The sequence below is a fragment of the Prunus persica genome, chromosome G8, assembly GCF_000346465.2.
Source record: "Prunus persica cultivar Lovell chromosome G8, Prunus_persica_NCBIv2, whole genome shotgun sequence".
NCBI classification, from domain to species: Eukaryota; Viridiplantae; Streptophyta; class Magnoliopsida; order Rosales; family Rosaceae; genus Prunus; species Prunus persica.
The window spans coordinates 15,437,661-15,458,340 of NC_034016.1; the positions used below are offsets into that span (position 1 = coordinate 15,437,661).

A 20,680-nucleotide genomic window follows, 5' to 3' on the forward strand; every position below is an offset into this window, starting at 1 on the left:
GTATTTTTTTTCTTTATACAAATAACATTAGAGCAATGAGTATCGAATACTGGATCTCAGGTGCATCTAGGTAGTTGCTTTTAACCTATGATCCCGTTGCAACCTTGAGCTTCTTTAATGTGGAGTTTTGCAGCTTCAATAGTGCATCTCCATACTAGGCCTCAAAAGTTTGATTTATAGTTGGAGTTACAAAATAATTATATCTTCATAGGACAAGAGTTCAATTCTAATTCTTCCCTTCCAACTTGTAGGGTAAGAACAAATATGAAGCATTTTCTCACAAAATAAAGATATTTTAGGGCTGGCTTCGGGTGTTATGGGTTGGACTGCTTGGCTTTTTGGGCCTCTGTATTTGTTTGAATTGAAATGGCTCACTTCCAATCGACCTTTTATTTGTTGGGCCTTTTTTCTCTTTATTTTGTCCATTTGTACTTTTACTTTGCTTTTCAACGAATTTTATTCTCTAACAACGGCTAAGTAATGAAACGCTGTTTTGATGTCTAATGCCAACCAATTATGCCCTGCAAAGGCGAACATTGGATTGAAGACATAAAATGCAAAATGCTTTCAGTAAATCATTTCCAAAATTTTGTTCTGGAGGTGAGATATTTCAAACAAATTCCAAACGTCAAATCATTTCCGGTATGATCTTTCATCCCAGCACCCAATTTTCTTTAAATTTTGAATTCAAGCTTCAAGTTTTCACACACAATATATGCGGAGATTCTGCAAAAGCGAATCCTTGGTGTGTAACTTGATAACTACAACAAAGGGTAAATATAAAATGAAAGCTACACTAGAGTTGAGCATTGTCTGTGTTTCGCTTAAACATTTGCGACGACATGGGACGACGACTCTGACAACAAACAGATGCGAACGGTCTGGCATATATCCAAAGACATGCATAGCAGATAATAGATTAGCATCCACAGTAGAGTGAAATTTGTAAAGGCACATAAACATGTCCCACCAAGTAAATGGAAGTCAATTGTCCCATCGAAATCTATGAAAGATCCATTTAGGAGCTCTGCTTACCAATTGGATCATCCTCCTCGCATATGAGCACCTAATTCACCAAACTGATCATCAGCTTCTACAGTATCCTCAGAAAGGCGCACTGCATCCAGTTTCTGTTTCAGGATTTCAATGGCATTGAGTAACAACTGAGAAGCTTTGACAGCACCAGTAGATTCCACTGTGAAAATAAAACTATCTTCTTTTGCAATGATATCCACAAGCCCAGGCTTCCCCATAGCTTCTGCTTTCTTGATCACTTCATCATCATAGGTGTATGCTTCAGGATCAACCACCATGACCTTTCAAAAGGAAAAGTTCAAAAAAGGAAACAAAAAAAGAAAGAAGATTATGATAGGCCATCAGGAATTATGACACAGAATTGAAACAATGGTGATACAATCACATCAGGGAAAGAGCACTTGCAAGAGAATCCCTCCTACTATTGGTGACTATAATTCAAACATACACAACATCATTTATCTGAAAGATGGGCAACTCAGAGACTTTTTGGCTGTCATATGAAATTTGAATGAATAGCTTTCATTTAAATAGGATTTTTATGAACTCCCTTTAATGGAGCCAATAAAAACATATTTGGTATTCAGATGAGATATTCCCCATAAATCAATAAGCAACAATTCAAATATCATGGAATGACCAAAGATACAATAAAGGACTGCAAAATCTAGAGACATGAACCAGAACCTGAAAACTAGGTCCAAAATCAAGCCCTGTAACCGCAAGTATAATCATCACTTGCATTCTACAGTGCCTCGATTACCCCTACCATCATGACCTGTGAGTTCCCTCCTAGAAACCACATCTTGCTACAAACTGAACTTTCAGACGCATAATCTTACCAGAAGTGGTAAACATCTACCCACCTATGATTCATGCTATTGTATAACTACTGTCTACAATCTACTTAAGACAAAAACCTTTTGGCGATTGGCACTTCATTGGGGAACTTCCCCATTTCCAGAAGTTAAGCAGCGTTAGGATAATACACAATACAAGATTTCTACCTATCTAATAAAAAGGTTGATAACTAGAGTAAAAGTCAATTATAAATACAAATCGGGGAAAGGTCCCTCCCGAGATTAAAAATACCTGCTATAAACAAATGTACTATAAGATGAAGTACCAATTAAACACATTCAGTGTCACTCCTGAGAAGAAACAGTACATTTAATTTCCATCTCCTATTTCCCTTAAGAAGCACAAAGATACTTGATTACTTAGTAATATTCCATTAAATGTGTCCTCATGCTTAGTAAGACCAACACAGCAAGCATCTAAAGCAATGACCTTTACAAAATCAGATTATCACATCCATTAAAAAGAAGTACAAACGTAAGAAACAACCAACCTTCTCGGTTTTAGGATCAAAGTCAAAGACTTTGGTAGGACTACTTTCAACCCAAGCCTTCTTCTCATCAAGAGTCAACATATCCATCAACTCCTCATTGATTCGAATATCAGGTTCGTACATGAAAGTGACAGTGGCTGCAGGTGACCACTTGGCATGATCTTTGCCAATCCCCTTTCTGGCAATGGCCCTTAGCCTCAGCTCTTGCCCCCTTCGCAACTTCACAATGATAATCCCTCTAAAACCACACCAAAAGTAAAGTAACCCAATTTCAACAGCAAAACCATTCAACCATACCCAAATAACAATTCACATTACGACGTCAAACAAAAATTAGGGGAAAAAGACACATTACAATCTATTCCAAGAACAATACCAAAATCCTAAAAGACCCTAAAACTAAGAGAGAGTACATACTTTTGTTCAGAGGATTCCATGCCGGCGGAATCGGAGAAATCGACGGGGACGACGGTGTGGTCAGAGCTGAGAAGGTCCTTGCTGGTGACGTCTAGGGTTTGGTCGGAATGGCACTTGGCGCGAAGATGAAACTCGACGGAGCAGAACTCGCACTGGCCGTCGCCGTCGCAGGCGTCGCAGTCACGTGAGAAGCGCATGCTCATGGCTCGGTCGGAGGTCAATGGGATGAGTCCGAGCCTGTGGGCTATGAACTCGTCGTTAAGCACGGACGAGTTGATCTCGATCTCGACGAGGTCGATGGCGACGGTGGGTACCTCGGCGATCATCACTCGCCGGAGCGCGTTAGCGACGCTGGCGTCGGTGTCGCGGAGCTCGAACTTCATGTAGTCGTCACGCATTTCACGGATTTTGACCCGCGGTAGCCTCTGGTACGATTTGCCTTCCATTTCTCTATGTCTCTCCGAGTTTCTCACAGTAACGTCTCCAAGCTTAACTGTCCGAGAGAGAGAGAGAGAGAGAGAGAGAGAGAGAGAGAGAGAGAGAAGGGGTTTGGGTGAAGAAGACAGAGTGGCTGTAGAGAGGGTTTTGGGCTTTTTATTTTCTGTTTTTTTTTTGTTTTTTTTAAATTTATTTTTGCTATAGAGGGTTTTGGCTTCTGGGCCTTGGGTGTTTTATTTGCTCTGCTGCGATAGAGAGATTCACTATTATACATTATACCCAACACAGGAGGTTTAAATTATAAAAATACTTTATATGAAATGAATTTTAGAAACACATCTAAAGCCTATTTACAACATAACAAAGAGGTTTTTAACTTCTTATAAATTATAAAACTGCCATCAATTTTTTAAAATAAGCCCAACCCAAAAATCTCATAAAAATATCCAAAATACTCAATAAGGCATCAAAGTAATTTAATAATTAATATTAAATTCAATAAGATCAGCTAACAATTTTTGGGTTTGTTTATAAAAATTCAATGGGATATAATTTATCTATAATATTAGTGCTAAGAATTGAAATATCACTAAATATCTCAAAATACTTTAGTTAGCCATAACCGCAGCCAACGGGCATACAAAATAACTTGTTTAAAGCTATAAATTCTTAACCCATATAGAATTAGGTAAATGAAATAAAGGACATTATAAACGAAGATTGCTGCCCCAGTTTAAACAGATAACTATTTAAATTTCCCCGAGGTACATCTAGAAAATTTTACCTGGCAGTTTCACTAGATTAAAATGTATAAATAACTAGTTGACGAATCAGGCAACAGTTTCATCTACTATATCCACTTTGAAAATGTTGGTGTATCCATGCATTTTTATCACAATATTGCAGTCCCCCATGGTGGATGAATACATTTAGATTAAGAAGTGAATGTATACATTTAGTTTAAAATAAATGTCCAAAGACCAACGTGAGCCAATGAGCCATTGCCACCTTTGATTACATAGAAATGAGAAAATAAGGTAAGATAACATGCTGATGTAGGAATAATTACTATGGAAAAAGTGCTGATTCTATTACTTCGGAGGTTATGAGTATATCACCTTCCATTTGCACAACAAATATTCTGGGACCGACACGGTGCTCTGTTTCTTGAACTTGAATCCCATCTATGAAATGCGTAGGCATATCCACAAACTCTAGACGTTTTAGATTTTTGAGGTTGCAGATGCCGGAAGGCACCTGTCGCAGTTGCGGACTAGATTGAATCCACAAAGATTTGAGAAGGGGCAATGCTCCCTTGTGAATTCTCATGAATTTGAAGGGGTTCGTGCACAGCATGAGCGACTCCAGTTTCGAAAATCCTCCATCAAAATGCAGTTCCTCACAACTAAACGCCTCAGCAATCCTAAGGTCCAATAACATGGGTAGACCTTGTAGGACTTTTAAGGTACCGTGATCCCCTACTAGTCCCGACCCACATAAACGTAATTGAGTTAAAAAGCCAAGTCCAGCAATCCAATCAGGCAGCTTTTCTAGTCGCCCCCCCAAAATTAGAGTTTGAAGACGTTGGGGAGGAGGGGAGAGACACTGTAAATCAATAATTTCATCACCATTTATTGTTCTTACTTCCAATGATTTCAAGTGGGACAACTTTCCCATGGAGGCACATAGATCTTTCCCTTGTTTCGTCGTAAGTTTATCCAAGCCCAACCTTCTTAATTGCCTCAAGTTCCCAATTTCTTTATCTACGTTATCTGTTGCCTCCACAAGATGTAGCTTTTGCAGGTTTCCCCAACCCTTGATCCCCTCTTGAATCACCACAGCTTTTGCAAGTCCAGTCCATGTAAACTTTCTTTTGTTTATTTTAGTGTATGCTAAAAAATTTCTAAGCTTTGGAAGCTTAGTGATTTCATTTCGTATCTCATGCACTAGAGATAGCTTCAAATCTAGAGTCTCCAAGTTCACGAGCTTCCCAATGGATTTCGGAAGAATCTTCACACTTGTCTTCCTCAAACTCAAATACCTCAAGTGGTATAAGTATCCAACTTCATCAGGAAGATTGTCAAGCGGACTATCTTCGAAGTCTAATAATCTCAAGAACTTGAATCTTTTGTACAAGTTTCTACAACAGGTGAAAGGATTTTCTGGCCCACCTATGCCATGGAAAAAACACAAGGAATGGGCACGAGAGTTTTTAATGCCACCAAAAACATTATATGCATTGCGACCAACAGATAGGTGCCTCATATTTGAATTGAATGTTGAATCTTCTTGCAAAAATTGAGAAAAGCTTAGATTTCCAATCTTTAAAAGGATCACAGCCTCGCGCATTACATCATGGACTTGACATTCTCTACGCATCCCTCTATCATCAACATATGACACTTGTACTAGGCTTCTTTGGATAAGCTCTGTCAAGTATTCTTCTGCAACCTCTTCCAATGTTTTGTCTCTTTGCTCCTTTATAAACCCCTCAGCAATCCATTTCCGAATCAGTGTAGCACATCTGATGGTGCAATTATTTGGATATGTCCCGAAGTATAAGAAGCAAGGCTTGAGTTGGGGAGGTAAATCATGATAGCTAAAAGAAAGAATTTTTGTAACATTTGTCAAATGAGGATTAAATTCCAGCTCTGAGCCAAGACTATCATGCAATTTTCTCCACTGATACACATCGCCGCATCTGGTTGATAGAAGTCCACTTATAGCTACAATTGCAAGAGGTAATCCTCCACATTTGTTAACTATTGTAATAGCAAATTGCTTCAATTCGGGTGGACAACGTCCCTCAGAATCTTGGAATGTCTTCTTGCAGAAGAGTTGCCACGCCAGAGCTTGAGATAATGGTTCAAGGTGGTATACTTGTGTAAACACGAATTTCCTGCGACAAACGAGACAAGAACACGTGTACAAAATAATTTTGTATTAATGAAATTTAGGGTTACAATCTCTGTATTGAATCCTCTGATTCGATCTCCAAAGTGTTTAAAGAAAATTTGTGTTTGATACAAGGGTCGTAGAGACTTGATCTTGATCAAACGGGTAGCACGAAGCTTGTTTGGTGTTTGGGATTTTTCTATGGTGAAGGAACCGGCACGTATTTGTTGTGCTTGGTGGCTCTTCCAAAGTAGGGCGAAGAATGCAGAGAGTTTTCTGTTTCTTCTGAGTGCTAGGTTTTTCTCCCTGACCCTTTCTTTCGTCTTGAAGCCTCCTATTTATAGGCTTTTGTCGGCTGCTTGACCTAAATAACTTTTCCTATTTAAAACCTTGATTTGTGGGATTCTGATTTGATTTAAATCAATTCCCATAATCTGGCGATTTAACCAGATTATCTTCAATTGATTGACCTGATTAATATTTGATTTAAATCAAAGTCAATCACAGAAGATTCTTTCCTTTAATTTTGTCTTCATCTTGAACCGTTCGATGCACTCCGTCGGATGTCGCCATGTGTCATTTTTGACAACTAATCCGATTTTGATGAGTCATATGCCACATGGGCGAATTACGGGGCCCACGATTTAATCCATCGAACCCTAATTATTTTCTTGTCAATGGAATTTATTGCACCAAAATTTCTTTGTCTACAACTTGATCAGAACAAGCTTCTCTGCAAGAAGCAGCAACCTCACTTATCCGTGTTGTAATGATTATCCTGCTGCCATTGTTGTTATCGGGTAATGCAAGCTTTAGACACTCCCAAAAGTTTATACTCCACACATCATCAAAGACAATTGCGTATCTCTTTTCCTTAAGAAATCCTCGCAAAGTGTCAATCAACAGTCTCCAATCCATTGTTTTAATTCCCTCTGGAAGAGTCTTATTCACTGTCCTGTGCAGTTCTGTGAGTATGCCTCTAAGTGTGTCATCGTTCTTGTTTGATTGTGACACTGGGATCCAAGCACGCCAAGGAAACCACTCTACGAATCTTGGGTTGTCATAGACTTTCTTTGCAAGAGTGGTCTTTCCCAGACCACCCATGCCAACCACTGAAATGACTGAGCGTCTGGATGCTACCTCTCCATCTATCAACCAAGCTATCAATTCATCTCTCAAGGTTTGAATGCCAACAAGTTCAGCTTCCTCTGTGTATAGGGAAGCCATTCGCGGGTCAAATATCATATCATCTCTCATTGAAGAGCTAAATGAAATTTGTTGTGTTGAATTGAAGCCATATGCTGCACTTGTGGCCCGAATTTCCAGCACCCGTTTTTTGATACGTTGAATCTCTGAGGCTATCTCATGGCGCGCAAAAAGCCCCATCACAAGGTGAGTGCTCTTACGAAGAAAACCACCGAGTCCACGTTTGTTACCACGATATGCTACCAGATGCAGGTAATCATCAATGACATCTTCTATGTGACTGGCCATCTGCCTTGTTTGCATCACCCAAGTTTTCACACTGCTACTCAAGTTTGCCCTTTCTGCCTGTGCGTCTGCATCCTTCAAGAAAGACATCATGCTCTCCAGAATATCTTTTATACTTGTAACCTCGTCGTGGATGCCGATCAACAAATTCCCTTCATCCCTTAACAATGCAACCAACTTGTCAATGACACTGTTCACTGCAGTCTCTGCCATTGCTCAGCTAATCCGCTCTGATGAACAAAATTAAGACAAAAACGTTTGTGTAGATAATCGTTGAACTAATTCTAAGTGTTGTGATATGTTGTTCATGACAGAAAATAAATGGTTATATACATTCCTGTTGTATTCTCTATGAGTTATGGCCCAAGTCGAGACTTTGCAGACTCAAAAAAATGTCTTCAACAGCAGTGAGGGCAACTGGTCACTAAATTATCTGATGGTAACGCCGTTACCAGTTTACTTGGACCTAAAGCCTAATTTCGAAAAGAGCTCCGTGGAGACTGGAGAGTGTTCAAAAGAATCAGCTTTTGATTACTCAAAGACGATCAATAGTGGCTCGGATGAGGCTGTTTTTTTTCAAAAGCAACCTGACTTCAATTATTTGGGTAGGAGAGAGAGAGAGAGAAATGTGGTCACAGAGAAGAGAAGAAAGAGCATCGGCTTTTATTTTACCCAAAAAAAGAAAGAAAAGAGCATCAGCTTTTAATCACTCAAATAGTTTGGTAAACAGTTGGTAAAAGAGTTGAAGTTGAAACTAGATGGATAATATGTTTGCTGTTGAAGGTTCCACCAGAAGAGCAGAAGCTTGCAGTCAATCAAACTGTGGTGAATCATATTTTTATGTTTTTGGATCAATTGACATATCTAGGTTGAGTTATACAGTCATCTAGGTTTGTTTTTGAGAGAGATGTATGTCTAGGCTTCGATTTGAATTTGTTCAAACTTGGATAGCTTGTGAATTTGGTGGAAGAATGTTGATATTTTTTTAATGCAATGAATTATTTTATACTATTTTTTTTATTATCAAAATTGTTTTCACCGCACTATGTATGAAAAAGAATTAGATGTTATTTCATATATTGTTACACAACAAAGAACAGGGAAGATAAACCAATTAGTTATGGATTTTTCAAATACATTAGTGACCAACTAAGTAGGTTAGTAATTTAATCACGTTACCCACTTTTAGTGGCCAAAATATGTGTTTTAGTGACCAAATTGTAAGCCCTTTAGTGATCAAAGTTGCAGTCACTAATAGCTTTTTCATTATTGACCAAACAGAGGAAATCAGTAATTCTTTGGGTTTCAGTGACCAATACTTGTAGTTGGACACTAAATAGATTTTGTGACGAACTTCTAGTGACTATCTAGTGACCACCAATATTTAGACACTAGTTGTATTCAATGACCAAAATTGATACTTTTTGTGACCAAATTGCTGGCCACTAATAAACGTTTTTCTTGTAGTGGATCGAATCAAAGACCTCGAGTGCAAGGATAAATACTCTTAATCAGTTGATCTACAAGCCCGTTGCGAATCAACCATTGGCACCTTCGATTACATAAAAAGGAGAAAATAAACTACTCTTACAAGTTGGAAAAGAAAAAAAAAGAAGAAAGAATGTTGATGTTGGAAAGCCATATACACTTAAAATGTAAGTAACCTAAACTCTAGCATGGATTCAATTATTAATGGGTAATAAATCATCGATGTAATTAACTTCATGAGGTTGAATCACAGCCATCCATCAAGATTAAAATTCAAATTAAACCCTCGGACCTTCACTAGATTATTGATGCAACAGGTTTATACAATTGTCCAATAGTGGGAAGAATACAGTTTAATTATTAATTATTCAGAAATAAATTCAAATTGACACATTAAATTGGAGTCTGGCATGCATGAGTGCTTGTTATTTGTTTCCATGAACTCCAATTCCCCTTGAGACAAGACAAAATGATTGTCTATCTTTTGCACACAACACCTTGACCATCCATTCCACTTGCACAACTCTCTATCCCCTCCCATCACCGACATGTTGGCTCCAATGTTGACCCGGCTCACATAGTCGGGTCTGTAAGTTTGATCTAACACACCACTCACTTGGTTGCTCAATGAGAAGAACTTAAACCCAAGATCAAGATGAGCAAATGTGTCATCTTTGGTAATGCCATAGTTGTGAATCCTTGAGTCTTCTTCCATCACATTGTTGGTGTCATCCCCCCTGGTAAGGGAGACAGTTGGAACACTTGTGGATTGACACCTGGAGCCTTGGGATTCGGGAAGGGTGATGGGCTCGCCATCAAAGGAGAGGGCAAGGCAGTCAGTGGAGTTCCCCCGTGGCGGTCTTTTGGGCACCGAGGAAGAGGATGGCAATGGACTGGACCCAAGTGAAGCACCTCTTCATGTTGTGGTTGCGCCTGCCGATGAAGTGATCGTTGATGTGGAGGTTGGGGTCGGATAAGAGACAGAAATACTCAAATAGAATTTAAGCTTATGAATAATTCAGTATCTTTTCATTACAAGCCTATTTAGGAAGTAATTACAATAAGGAAAGAAAAAGAGGAGTTAACGTGTGAAATAGGTTGTTTGTTGGTCGCCCGTCGACAAAGTGATAAAAGAGTGGGAGCTTTTATGTTAACTGTTGAGGGAAGAAGGGAATTTGTTGAGAGGCATCCATGACGACATTACAAATATAAAAGATCTCCTACAGAGCATGACATCTTTCCTAAATGATGCAAAAGCAGAAAGGGCAAACATGAGCAACGGTGTCAAAACTTGGGTGAAGCAAACAAGGGAGATGGGCACTCACATAGAAGATGTCATTGATGAATACCTACATCACGTAGCACGCCGTCGTAACAAACGTGGATTTACTGGTTTCATTCTTAAAATCAATCACTTTGTGAGAGGGCTATTTGCATGCCACAAGATAGCCCCGAAGATTCAACTTATCAAAAAACGTGTCCTCCAAATCCAGGAAACAAGTGAAGCCTATCGCTTCAATTCAACAGAGCAAACTTCATTTAGCTCTTCAAGGCAAGATGATATGTTATTTGACCCGCAAATGGCTTCCCTTTACACAGAGGAAGCTGAACTTGTCGGTATTCAAACTTTGAGAGATAAACTGATAAGTTGGTCGATAGGAGGAGAGGTAGAATCTAGACGCTTAGTCAGTTCATTGGTTGGTATGAGAGGTCTGGGAAAGACCACTCTTGCAAAGAAAGTCTTCGACAACCTGAAGTTCACAGAATGGTTTGATTTGCGCGTTTGGATCACAGTGTCACAATCATACAAGAACGAAGACATACTCAGAAACATGATTGCAAAATTCCACAAGGTTTCTGAGTATGCCTTCGTTCTTGTATGATTGTGACACTGTGATCCAAGGGCGCCAATCAAACCATTCTGTTAACTTTGGGTTGTCGAAGACTTTCTTCGCAAGAGTCGTCTTTCCTAGACCTCCAATACCAACCAATGAACTAACGGAGTGTCTAGATTCAACCTCTCCTCCTATCGACCAACCTATCAGTTTATCTCTCAGAGTCTGAATACCAACAAGTTCATTTGTGTAAAAGGAAGCCATTCGCGGGTCAAATAACATATCATCTCGCCTTGAAGAGCTAAATGAAGTTTGCTCTGTTGAATTGAGGCGATAGGCTTCACTTGTTTGTTGGATTTGGAGGACACGTTTTTTGATAAGTTGAATCTCCGAGGCTATCTCATGCCGCGCAATTAGCCCTCTCACAAAGTGATTGGTTATAAGAATGAAACCACTAAATCCATGTTTGTTACGATGGCGTGCTACGTGACGTAGGTATTCATCAATGACATCTTCTATGTGAGTGCCCATCTCCCTTGTTTGCTTCACCCAAGTTTTGACACCACTGCTCATGGTTGCCCTTTCTACTTTTGCATCTGCATCCTTTAGGAAAGATATCATGCTCTCTAGGAGATCTTTTATACTTGTAATTTCGTCATGGATGCCTCTCAACAAATTCCCTTCTTCCCTTAATAGTGGAACCAACCAATGAAATGTTCGCTGCAGTCTCGGACACCACTCAATTAGTGTGCCCTGAGAACACAAAAATAATGTATTAGTCGTATTAGAGAATAAGTCGTTGAACTAATTCTAAATGTTCCCATAATCACTTCATGTTCAACCAAAACTCTTTGATTTAATGACAACTTTTTTTCTTCTTATTCTTTATTTTGAGTTTTAATAATTTGTCATTAAAAAACATCTTTAAAATAATTTGGCTTGTTTTGGTCCCATGTGCGACTATGCACATAGATTCAAATGAATAATTTAAGCCTAAGCAAGTTGTAACAGCTATAATACAAGATTCAAATGCATTAGCTAACAAATCTGGGATCTGAATCCACTATCTAGACAGATATATACGTGTATAAAATGCACACCAAATAATCGTATCGGAGCATTGGCCAGTTAAAGAGCACTTGCAATAGAATCCCTCTACTATTGGTGACTATAATTCAAACATACACAACATCATTTATCTGAAAGATGGACAACTCACAGACTTTTTGGCTGTCATATGAAATTTGAATGAATAGCTTTCATTTAAATAGGATTTTTATGAACTCCCTTTAATGGAGCCAATAAAAATATATTTGGTATTCAGATCAACTGCCTCAAGATATTCCACATAAATCAACATGCAGCAATTGAAATATCATGGAATGACCAAAGATACAATAAAGGACTGCAAAATCTAGCGACATGAACCAGAACCTGAAAACTAGGTCCAAAATCAAGCCCTGTAACATCCAGTATAATCATCACTTGCATTCTACAGTGCCTCGATTACCCCTACCATCATGACCTGTGTGTTCCCTCCTAGAAACCACATCTTGCTACAAACTGAACTTTCAGACGCATAATCTTACCAGAAGTGGTAAACATCTACCCACCTATGATTCATGCTATTGTATAACTACTGTCTACAATCTACTTAAGACAAAAACCTTTGGCGATTGGCTCTTCATTGGGGAACTTCCCCATTTCCAGAAGTTAAGCAGCGTTAGGATAATACACAATACAAGATTTCTACCTATCTAATAAAAAGGTTGATAACTAGAGTAAAAGTCAATTATAAATACAAATTGGGGAAAGGTGAACTCTAGACCCCTCCCAAGATAAAAAGAACTGCTATAAACAAATGTATTATAAGATGAAGTACCAATTAAACACATTCAGTGTCACTCCTGAGGAGAAGCAGTACATTTAACTTCCATCTCCTATTTCCCTTAAGAAGCACCAAGATACTTTATTACTTAGTGATATTCCATTAAATGCGTCCTCATGCTTAGTAAGACCAACTGAGAAGGCAATCAAATGATGTATAATTGAACCACTAAGATAAGGATTCAGATAACCAGCACAGCAAGCATCTAAAGCAATGACCTTTACAAAATCAGATTATCACATCCGTTAAAAAGAAGCACAAACGTAAGAAACAACCAACCTTCTCGGTTTTAGGATCAAAGTCAAAGACTTTGGCAGGACTACTTTCAACCCAAGCCTTCTTCTCATCAAGAGTCAACATATCCATCAACTCCTCATTGATTTGAATATCGGGTTCGTACATGAAAGTGACAGTGGCTGCAGATGACTCAGCTCTTGCCCCCTTCGCAACTTCACAATGATAATCCCTCTAAAACCACACCAAAAGTAAAGTAACCCAATTTCAACAGCAAAACCATTCAACCATGCCTAAATAACAATTCACATTACGACGTCAAACAAAAATTAAGGGAAAAGGACACATTACAATCTATTCCAAGAACAATACCAAAATCCTAAAAAACCCTATAAATAAGATATATATATATATATATAAGGGAAAGTACATACTTCGACGGGGACGACGGTGTGGTCAGAGCTGAGAAGGTCCTTGCTAGTGACGTCTAGGGTTTGGTCGGAATAGCACTTGGCGCGAAGATGAAACTCGACGGAGCAGAACTCGCACTGGCCGTCACCGTCGCAGGCGTCGCAGTCACGTGAGAAGCGCATGCTCATGGCTCGGTCGGATGTCAATGGGATGAGGCCGAGTCTGTGGGCTATGAACTCGTCGTTAAGCACGGACGAGTTGATCTCGAACTCGACGAGTCGATGGCGACGGTGGGGACCTCGGCCATCATCACTCGCCAGAGCGCGTTGGCGACGCTTGCGTCGGTGTCGCGGAGCTCGAACTTCATGTAGTCGTCACGCATTTCACGGATTTTGACCCGCGGTAGCCTCTGGTACGATTTGCCTAGCACCGTCTCAGAGCTTAACCGTCTGAGAGAGAGAGAAGGGGTTTGGGTGAAGAAGACGGAATGGCTGTGGAGAGGGTTTTGGGCTTTTTATTTTTATATATTTATATTTGCTATGGAGGGTTTTGGCTTTTGGGCCTATGTGTTTTATTTGCTGTGCCCGCGATATAGATCACCTGCCCTTCAAGTTTTTAAATCTAGGAAAGATCAATTTAAATTAAATTAAAAGCTGCGTTTCAAGACGTTTTGTGAATCACTTATGTTCTACATACATAAATATAATGAAAAATAATAATTTTTGTTTTGGTGCATTCATGGACGGCAGCTTCCTCCACAGAGAAAAAATAAGTTTCTTTTTCGAGTACTCAGAAAAAGGGGCTTACACAAATATTCATTGGATGCCTAGGAGTTTTGAAACTCTGCTCACATAGATGGAAGTGGAAGAACTCAACAAACTGAGAAAATAAGTTTAAGCAAGCTGTAACAGCTATAATACAAGATTCAAATGCATTAGCTAACAAATCTAGGATCTGAATCCACTATTTAGAAAGATGTATACATGTATAAAATGCACACCAAATAATCGTATTGGAGCATTGGCCAGTTAAAGAGCACTTGCAAGAGAATCCCTCTACCATTGGTGACTATAATTCAAACATACACAGCATCATTTATCTGAAAGATGGACAACTCAAAGACTTTTTGGCTGTCATATAAAAATTGAATGAATAGCTTTCATTTAAATAGGATTTTTATGAACTCCCTTTAATGGAGCCCATAAAAACATATTTGATAAATTGCCTCAAGATATTCCACACAAATCAACATGCAGCAATTCAAATATCATGGGACGACCAAATCTGTACTTTGGTATCCTCTGGGCACTCACTGAACCTTGTAACCCACAAAATCTAGCAACATGAACCAGAACCTGAAAACTAGGTCCGAGATAAGTCCTGTAACCACCAATTACCCCTACCATCATCACCTGTGTGTTTCCTCTTAGAAACCACATCTTGCCACAAACAGAGCTATCAGAGGCACAATCTATAACTATTGTCTACAATCAAACTTTAGACAAAAAAAAAAAAAAAAAAAAAAAAACCTTTGGGTGATTGGCTCATCATTGGGCAACTTCCCCCTTTCCAGAAGTTAAGCAGCATTAGGATAATACACAGTAAAGTAAATTATTAAACACAAATCAGGAAAATCAATATATTTAACTTCTATCTCCTATTTCCCTCAAGAAGCACCAAAAATACTTGATTACTTAGTAATATTGCATTAAATGTGTCTTCATGCTTAGTATAGTAAGACCAACTGAGATGCAAACGAATGATGCTTATATAATTGAACCACTAATGTATGTGATTCATGTCAAATACTTTGGTAGAACTACTTTCAACCCAAGCCTTCTTCCCATCAAGAGTAAATGTATCCATCAACACATTGATTCAACTATCTGGTTCCTACATAAAAGTGACAGTGGTTGCAGGTGACCACTTGGCATGATCTTTGCCAATCCCTTTTCTGGGGATGGCCCTTAGCCTCAGCTCTTGCCCTTTTCGCAACTTCACAATGATAATCCCTTTAAAACCACCAAAAGTAATGCTACCCAATTTCAACAGCAAAACAATTCAACATACCCAAATAAAAATTCACATTACGACGTCAAACAAAAGTTAGGGGAAAAGGACACAGTACAATCTATTCCAGGAACAATGCCAAAATCGTAAAAAACCCAATAAATAAAAGAGAGAGAGAGAGAGAGATCAACATCCAGAATATAATAGATTAATAGATTAACATCCATTACCATCTTTTATTACATAATAAGAAAAGGAGAAAATAAACTAATCTTCTTACAACTTGGAAAAGAAAAATGAAAAATAATAAGGTTTGTTGAAAGCCATATATCCATCCATCCACTTATGAATGAGTGCTACTGTACCTGCTGCTTCCTTCCTTGCAAAGTTCTCCCCCATTACACGAAAATCGCTGAATCTATTACTTTGACGGTTCTGAATGTATTAGTACCTATAATGCTCTGAATAAAAAACACTTTGGGACCTACGCGATGCTGTGTTTCTTGGACATGAATCCCATCCATTAAACGCGAAGGCATATCAACCAATAATAGAGATTTAAGATTTTCGAGGTGGCGAATGCCAGAGGGCACCTGTTGCAGTTGCGGACTAGGTCCAACATACAAAGTTTCAAGAAGGGGCAATGCTCCATTGTGTATTGTCATCAACTTCAGGCCTTTCAAGTGTCTGAGCCTGAGGTCCTTCAGTTTCAGAAATCCTCTTTCAAAGTGCAGCTCCTCACAACTAAACGCCTCATGGATCACAAGCTGCATTAAATTGGGTAGAACTTGTAGGACTTTTAAGGGATCCTGATCACCTGCTAGTCCCGACCAACATAAACTTAATCGAGTTAAAAGACAAAGTCCTGCAATCCAATCAGGTAGCTTTTCTAGACGCCCCATCAAATAGAAACCTTGAAGACGTTGAGGTGGATTGGAGATATGCTGTATATCAACAATTTCATCACTATTTATTGCTTTTACTTCCAATGATTGCAACTGAGGCATCTTTCCAATGGACGCGCATAGATCTTTCCCTTGTTTTCTGGTCAGTTTATGAATTCCCAACGTTCTTAACTGCGTCGAATTCCCTACTCCTTTAACAAGGCTATTTGATGCCTCCACAGCATATAGCTTTTGCAGGTTTCCCCAACACTCGATCCCATCCTGAATCCCCACGGCTCGTCGACTAGTGAAACTGAACTCTTTGTTCTTTTCCTCAGTGTATGCTAAAAGACTTCTAAGCTTAGGAAGCTTATTGATTTCAAGAGGTATTTGATGCACTAGGGAATGCTTCAAATCTAGAGTCTCAAGGTTCACAAGCTTCCCCATGGATTTCGGAAGAATCTTCACTCTTGTATTCCTCAAGCTCAAATACCTCAAGTGGTATATGTATCCAACTTCCTCAGGGAGATTGTCAAGTAGACTATCTTCAAAGTCCAGTACTCTCAACAACTTGAATCTTTTGTACAAGTTGCTACAAGCAGTAAGAGGATTTTGTGGCTCACCTATGCCTTTGAAAAAACACAAGGAATGGGCACGAGAGTTTTCGATGCTACCAAAAATATTGTATGCAATGCTATAAACACACAGGTGCCTGGAATTTTCGTTGAAACTTGAATCTTCTTCCAAAAATTCAGAAATGCTTATATCTTTAGTCTTTAATAGGATCACGGCCTCCCGCATGACATCATGGACTTGACATTCTCTGAGTTTCCCACTAAAATCATCAACTAATGACACTTGAACTAGGCTTCTTTGGATAAGCTCGGTCAAGTATTCTTCCGCAACATCTTCCAATGTTTTCCCTCTCTGCTCCTTTATAAACCCTGCAGCGATCCATTGCCGAATTAATCTAGAGCATCTGACGGTGCAATTTTCTGGATATGTCCCAAAGTATAAGAAGCAAGGTCTGAGTTGGTATGGTAAATCATAATAGCTAAAAGAAAGAATTTTTGTAATATTTGTCAAATGAGGATTAGACTCCAGCTCTGAGGTAAGACTATCAAGCAATTTTCTCCATTGAGACACATCCCCGCCTTTGGTTTGTAGAAGTCCACTTATAGCCACAATTGCAAGAGGCAATCCTCCACATCTGCTAACTATTGTAGTAGCAAATTTCTTCAACTCTGGCGGACAATATCCCCCGGAAACTCTGAATGTCTTGTTGCAGAAGAGTTCCCACGCCTTGTCTGGAGACAATGGTTCAAGGTCGTACACTTGATCAGAAAAAGCTTCTCTGCAAGCAGCAGCAACCTCATTCTTGCGAGTTGTGATAATTATCCTACTGCCATTGTTGTTATCGGGTAATGCAAGCTTTACACACTGCCACAAGTTTGTGCTCCACACATCATCAAAAACAACTGCGTATCTCTTTTCCTTGAGATATTCTCGCAGAGTGTCAATCAACAATTTCAAATCCATTGTTTCAATTCCCTCTGGTACAGACTCCTTCCTCACCCTGTGGAATTCTGCAATCATGTTTCTGAGTATGTCTTCGTTCTTGTATGATTGTGACACTGTGATCCAAGCGCGCCAATCAAACCATTCCGTGAACCTTGGGTTGTCGTAGACTTTGCTTGCAAGAGTGGTCTTTCCGAGACCTCCAATGCCAACCAATGAACTGACTGAGCGTCTAGATGCTACCTCTCCTCCTATGGACCAACCTATCAGTTTATCTCTCAAAGTTTGAATACCAACGAGTTCGGCTTCCTCTGTGTAAATGGAAGCCATTCGCGGGTCAAATAACATATCATCTCTTCTTGAAAAGCTGAATGAAGTTTGCTCTGTTGAATTGAAGCGATATACTTCACTTGTTTGCTGGATTTGGAGGACACGTTTTTTGATAAGTTGAATCTCCGAGGCTATATCGTGGCGTGCAAATAGCCCTCCCAAAAAGTTACTGGTTTTATGAAGGAAACCAGTAAATCCACGTTTATTACGACGGTCTGCTACATGATGTAGGTATTCATCAATGACATCTTCTATGTGAGTGGCCATCTCCACTGTTTCCTTCACCCAAATTTTCACACCGCCCTTTCTGCTTTTGCATCTGCATCCTTTAGGAAAGACTTCATGCTCTTTAGGAGATCTTTTATGCTTGTAATGTCGCCATGGATGCCTCTCAACAAATTCCCTTCTTCCCTTAATAGTAGAACCAACTTGTCAATGACAATGTTCACTGCAGTCTCTGCCATCACTTAGCTAGTTTGGTCTGAGAAAACAAAAATAAAGACAAAAAAATAATGTATTAGAGGATAAGTCGTTGAACTAATTCAAGAAAAATAAAATAAATAGTTATATACAGTCCCCTTCTATTGAGGGATCCCTCAAATAAAATTATTTGAGGGACGCTCTTTAGGGTACCCTACCATTTTTTTCCCAATGATCCAAACCATTTATTTTTTAGGTCTTCATTCATAGATTATCCTTACAAAAAATTAGACAAATCGGAAACCGTTTCGACATCCAATTGTGTCTTACAAAATCAATGAACACGGTGCTTCAAGAAAATACTAAAATTTCAATAACTCAATTGAGTGGTGATACCTGATTCAAGTGATTTTTTGTAGAGATGATCTTTGAATGAGTATCTATAAAATAGACGGTTTGGATTAGTGAAATACAATCCGGAGTGGGGCCTACAAGGGGTATCCCTCAAATAAGCTTATTTGAGGGATCCCTCAATGGAAGCTCTCTGTATATCTATATATACACCCAGGTCTTGACTTGCATATAAAAAAAATGGTCTTCAATAGCACTGCGGTCAATTTATCACTAAATTATCTGATGGTGTGGGGATGATGTTATCAGTTTAGGTAGAGGCAAAGCCTAATCACTAAATTACATAATTCGCCAAAGAAATTTGAAATATAAAAAACTGATGAGAAAATTAAAGATAGAACAAAATGGATATTTGAGAATACTAAGAAAAATCAACAAAATAATAAAAGAAATAAGAACAGAGAAAATTAACAGCACTTACGAGAAGAGAGAGATGAAGCCAGGAGAGGATGAGTGGTGGAATTTAAGGCCTTTCCTCTGCCCACTGCTACAAGTAATTGCGTTTTCAACCAAACCACCCAACAACTTCTGCAATTGCTTTACTTTTCTTACTCAAAATAATTAGGGTTTAATTGATATGTTTATTATTCTCTCAAGGAGTAATATATATACTCCATACAGAGTATGTACAAATAGGAAATATATACAAAATTTCCTAATTCTACCCAAAATTCCTAATAGGAACAAATTCTATTTCTAACAGGAACAAATTCTATTCCTAATAAGAACGTTGACTTTGACTCATACCAATATTCTTATAGGTCAAAACATAATAGGAAATATCTACAAAATTTCCTAATTCTACTCAAATTAGATAATTACAATAAAATAAAATTCTATTCCAAATAGGAACAAATTCTATTTCCTAATAGGAACAAATTCTATTCATAGTAAGAACGTTGATCTTATGGGTCAAAACATATGCTGAGCAGCGGACTTTGACTCAGACCAACATTCTCATAAAATAAGATATTAAATAAGGAATTTATTTTTATTTGGTATTAAATTTTTTCCTCCTTATTTATATAATTTTCTATTTTCTTAGACGTGTAATAAATTACGTTTTCAAACTATCAAATTAAACTATTGATCAAAGTGAGCGTGTTAGATTGATATACATTGTTGGTCAATTATTAAGTTTTTAGAGTCTAATAGTTGTCTAACATGATATATGAACTCTAGTTCCTTGAGGATTTACTAGAAAACTAAATAGAATTATATACATGTATGTATATATAAATCCCTAAAACTTTCGTGATGCATTAATAGTTCGTGGGCATTACCAAATTCCGCTATCCCTACAACAAAAAGGATGTATGAAGATGTGAAGAGGACCACATTAAGCCCCACGTGGTTACACTTGAAATAGCTGGAGAGCCTATTGCATATATATATATATATATATATATATATATATTAATCCCAGATGTAAAATTTAACAACGTAAAACCATATGCATCTATATTTGCATCATGCATTAACTCTACTGCTCTGCACCTACAGCTTGAGGTTAGACTAGCCCTTGAGCTTTGTATTACTATTTTTTCTTCATACAAATAACATTAGAGCCATGAGAATCGAATATAGGATCTCGGGTGCGTCTAGGTAGATGCTTTTAACCTAT

The 20,680-nt window shown here is 38.5% G+C and overlaps 3 protein-coding genes and 1 pseudogene across 4 annotated transcripts; all 4 read right to left on the reverse strand.

Annotated features, from left to right (window-relative positions):
• Window positions 609–3,599, reverse strand: LOC18766866 (DNA-directed RNA polymerases II, IV and V subunit 3). Of its 2 annotated transcripts, XM_020569750.1 has the most exons (4): window positions 2,804–3,599; window positions 2,387–2,624; window positions 1,036–1,316; window positions 609–881 (listed from the first exon to the last, which is right to left on the reverse strand). In XM_020569750.1, the coding sequence occupies exons 1-3, from the start codon at window positions 3,247–3,249 to the stop codon at window positions 1,044–1,046; spliced, it is 957 nt and encodes a 318-aa protein (XP_020425339.1). In that variant the 5' UTR covers window positions 3,250–3,599; the 3' UTR covers window positions 609–881; window positions 1,036–1,043. The 2 variants fall into 2 exon arrangements, with proteins under 2 accessions (XP_020425339.1, XP_007201816.1); XM_007201754.2 differs by having other exon boundaries at window positions 617–1,316; window positions 2,804–3,598.
• LOC18768034 (disease resistance protein RPM1) lies at window positions 4,310–7,840 on the reverse strand. Its single transcript, XM_020553548.1, has 2 exons — window positions 6,828–7,840; window positions 4,310–6,140 (listed from the first exon to the last, which is right to left on the reverse strand). The coding sequence occupies exons 1-2, from the start codon at window positions 7,838–7,840 to the stop codon at window positions 4,310–4,312; spliced, it is 2,844 nt and encodes a 947-aa protein (XP_020409137.1).
• Window positions 9,388–15,892, reverse strand: LOC18768709 (annotated as a pseudogene).
• Window positions 15,627–18,798, reverse strand: LOC18768778 (disease resistance protein RPM1). Its single transcript, XM_020569749.1, has one exon. It carries the CDS (start codon window positions 18,490–18,492, stop codon window positions 15,892–15,894), a length of 2,601 nt encoding a protein of 866 aa, XP_020425338.1. The 5' UTR covers window positions 18,493–18,798; the 3' UTR covers window positions 15,627–15,891.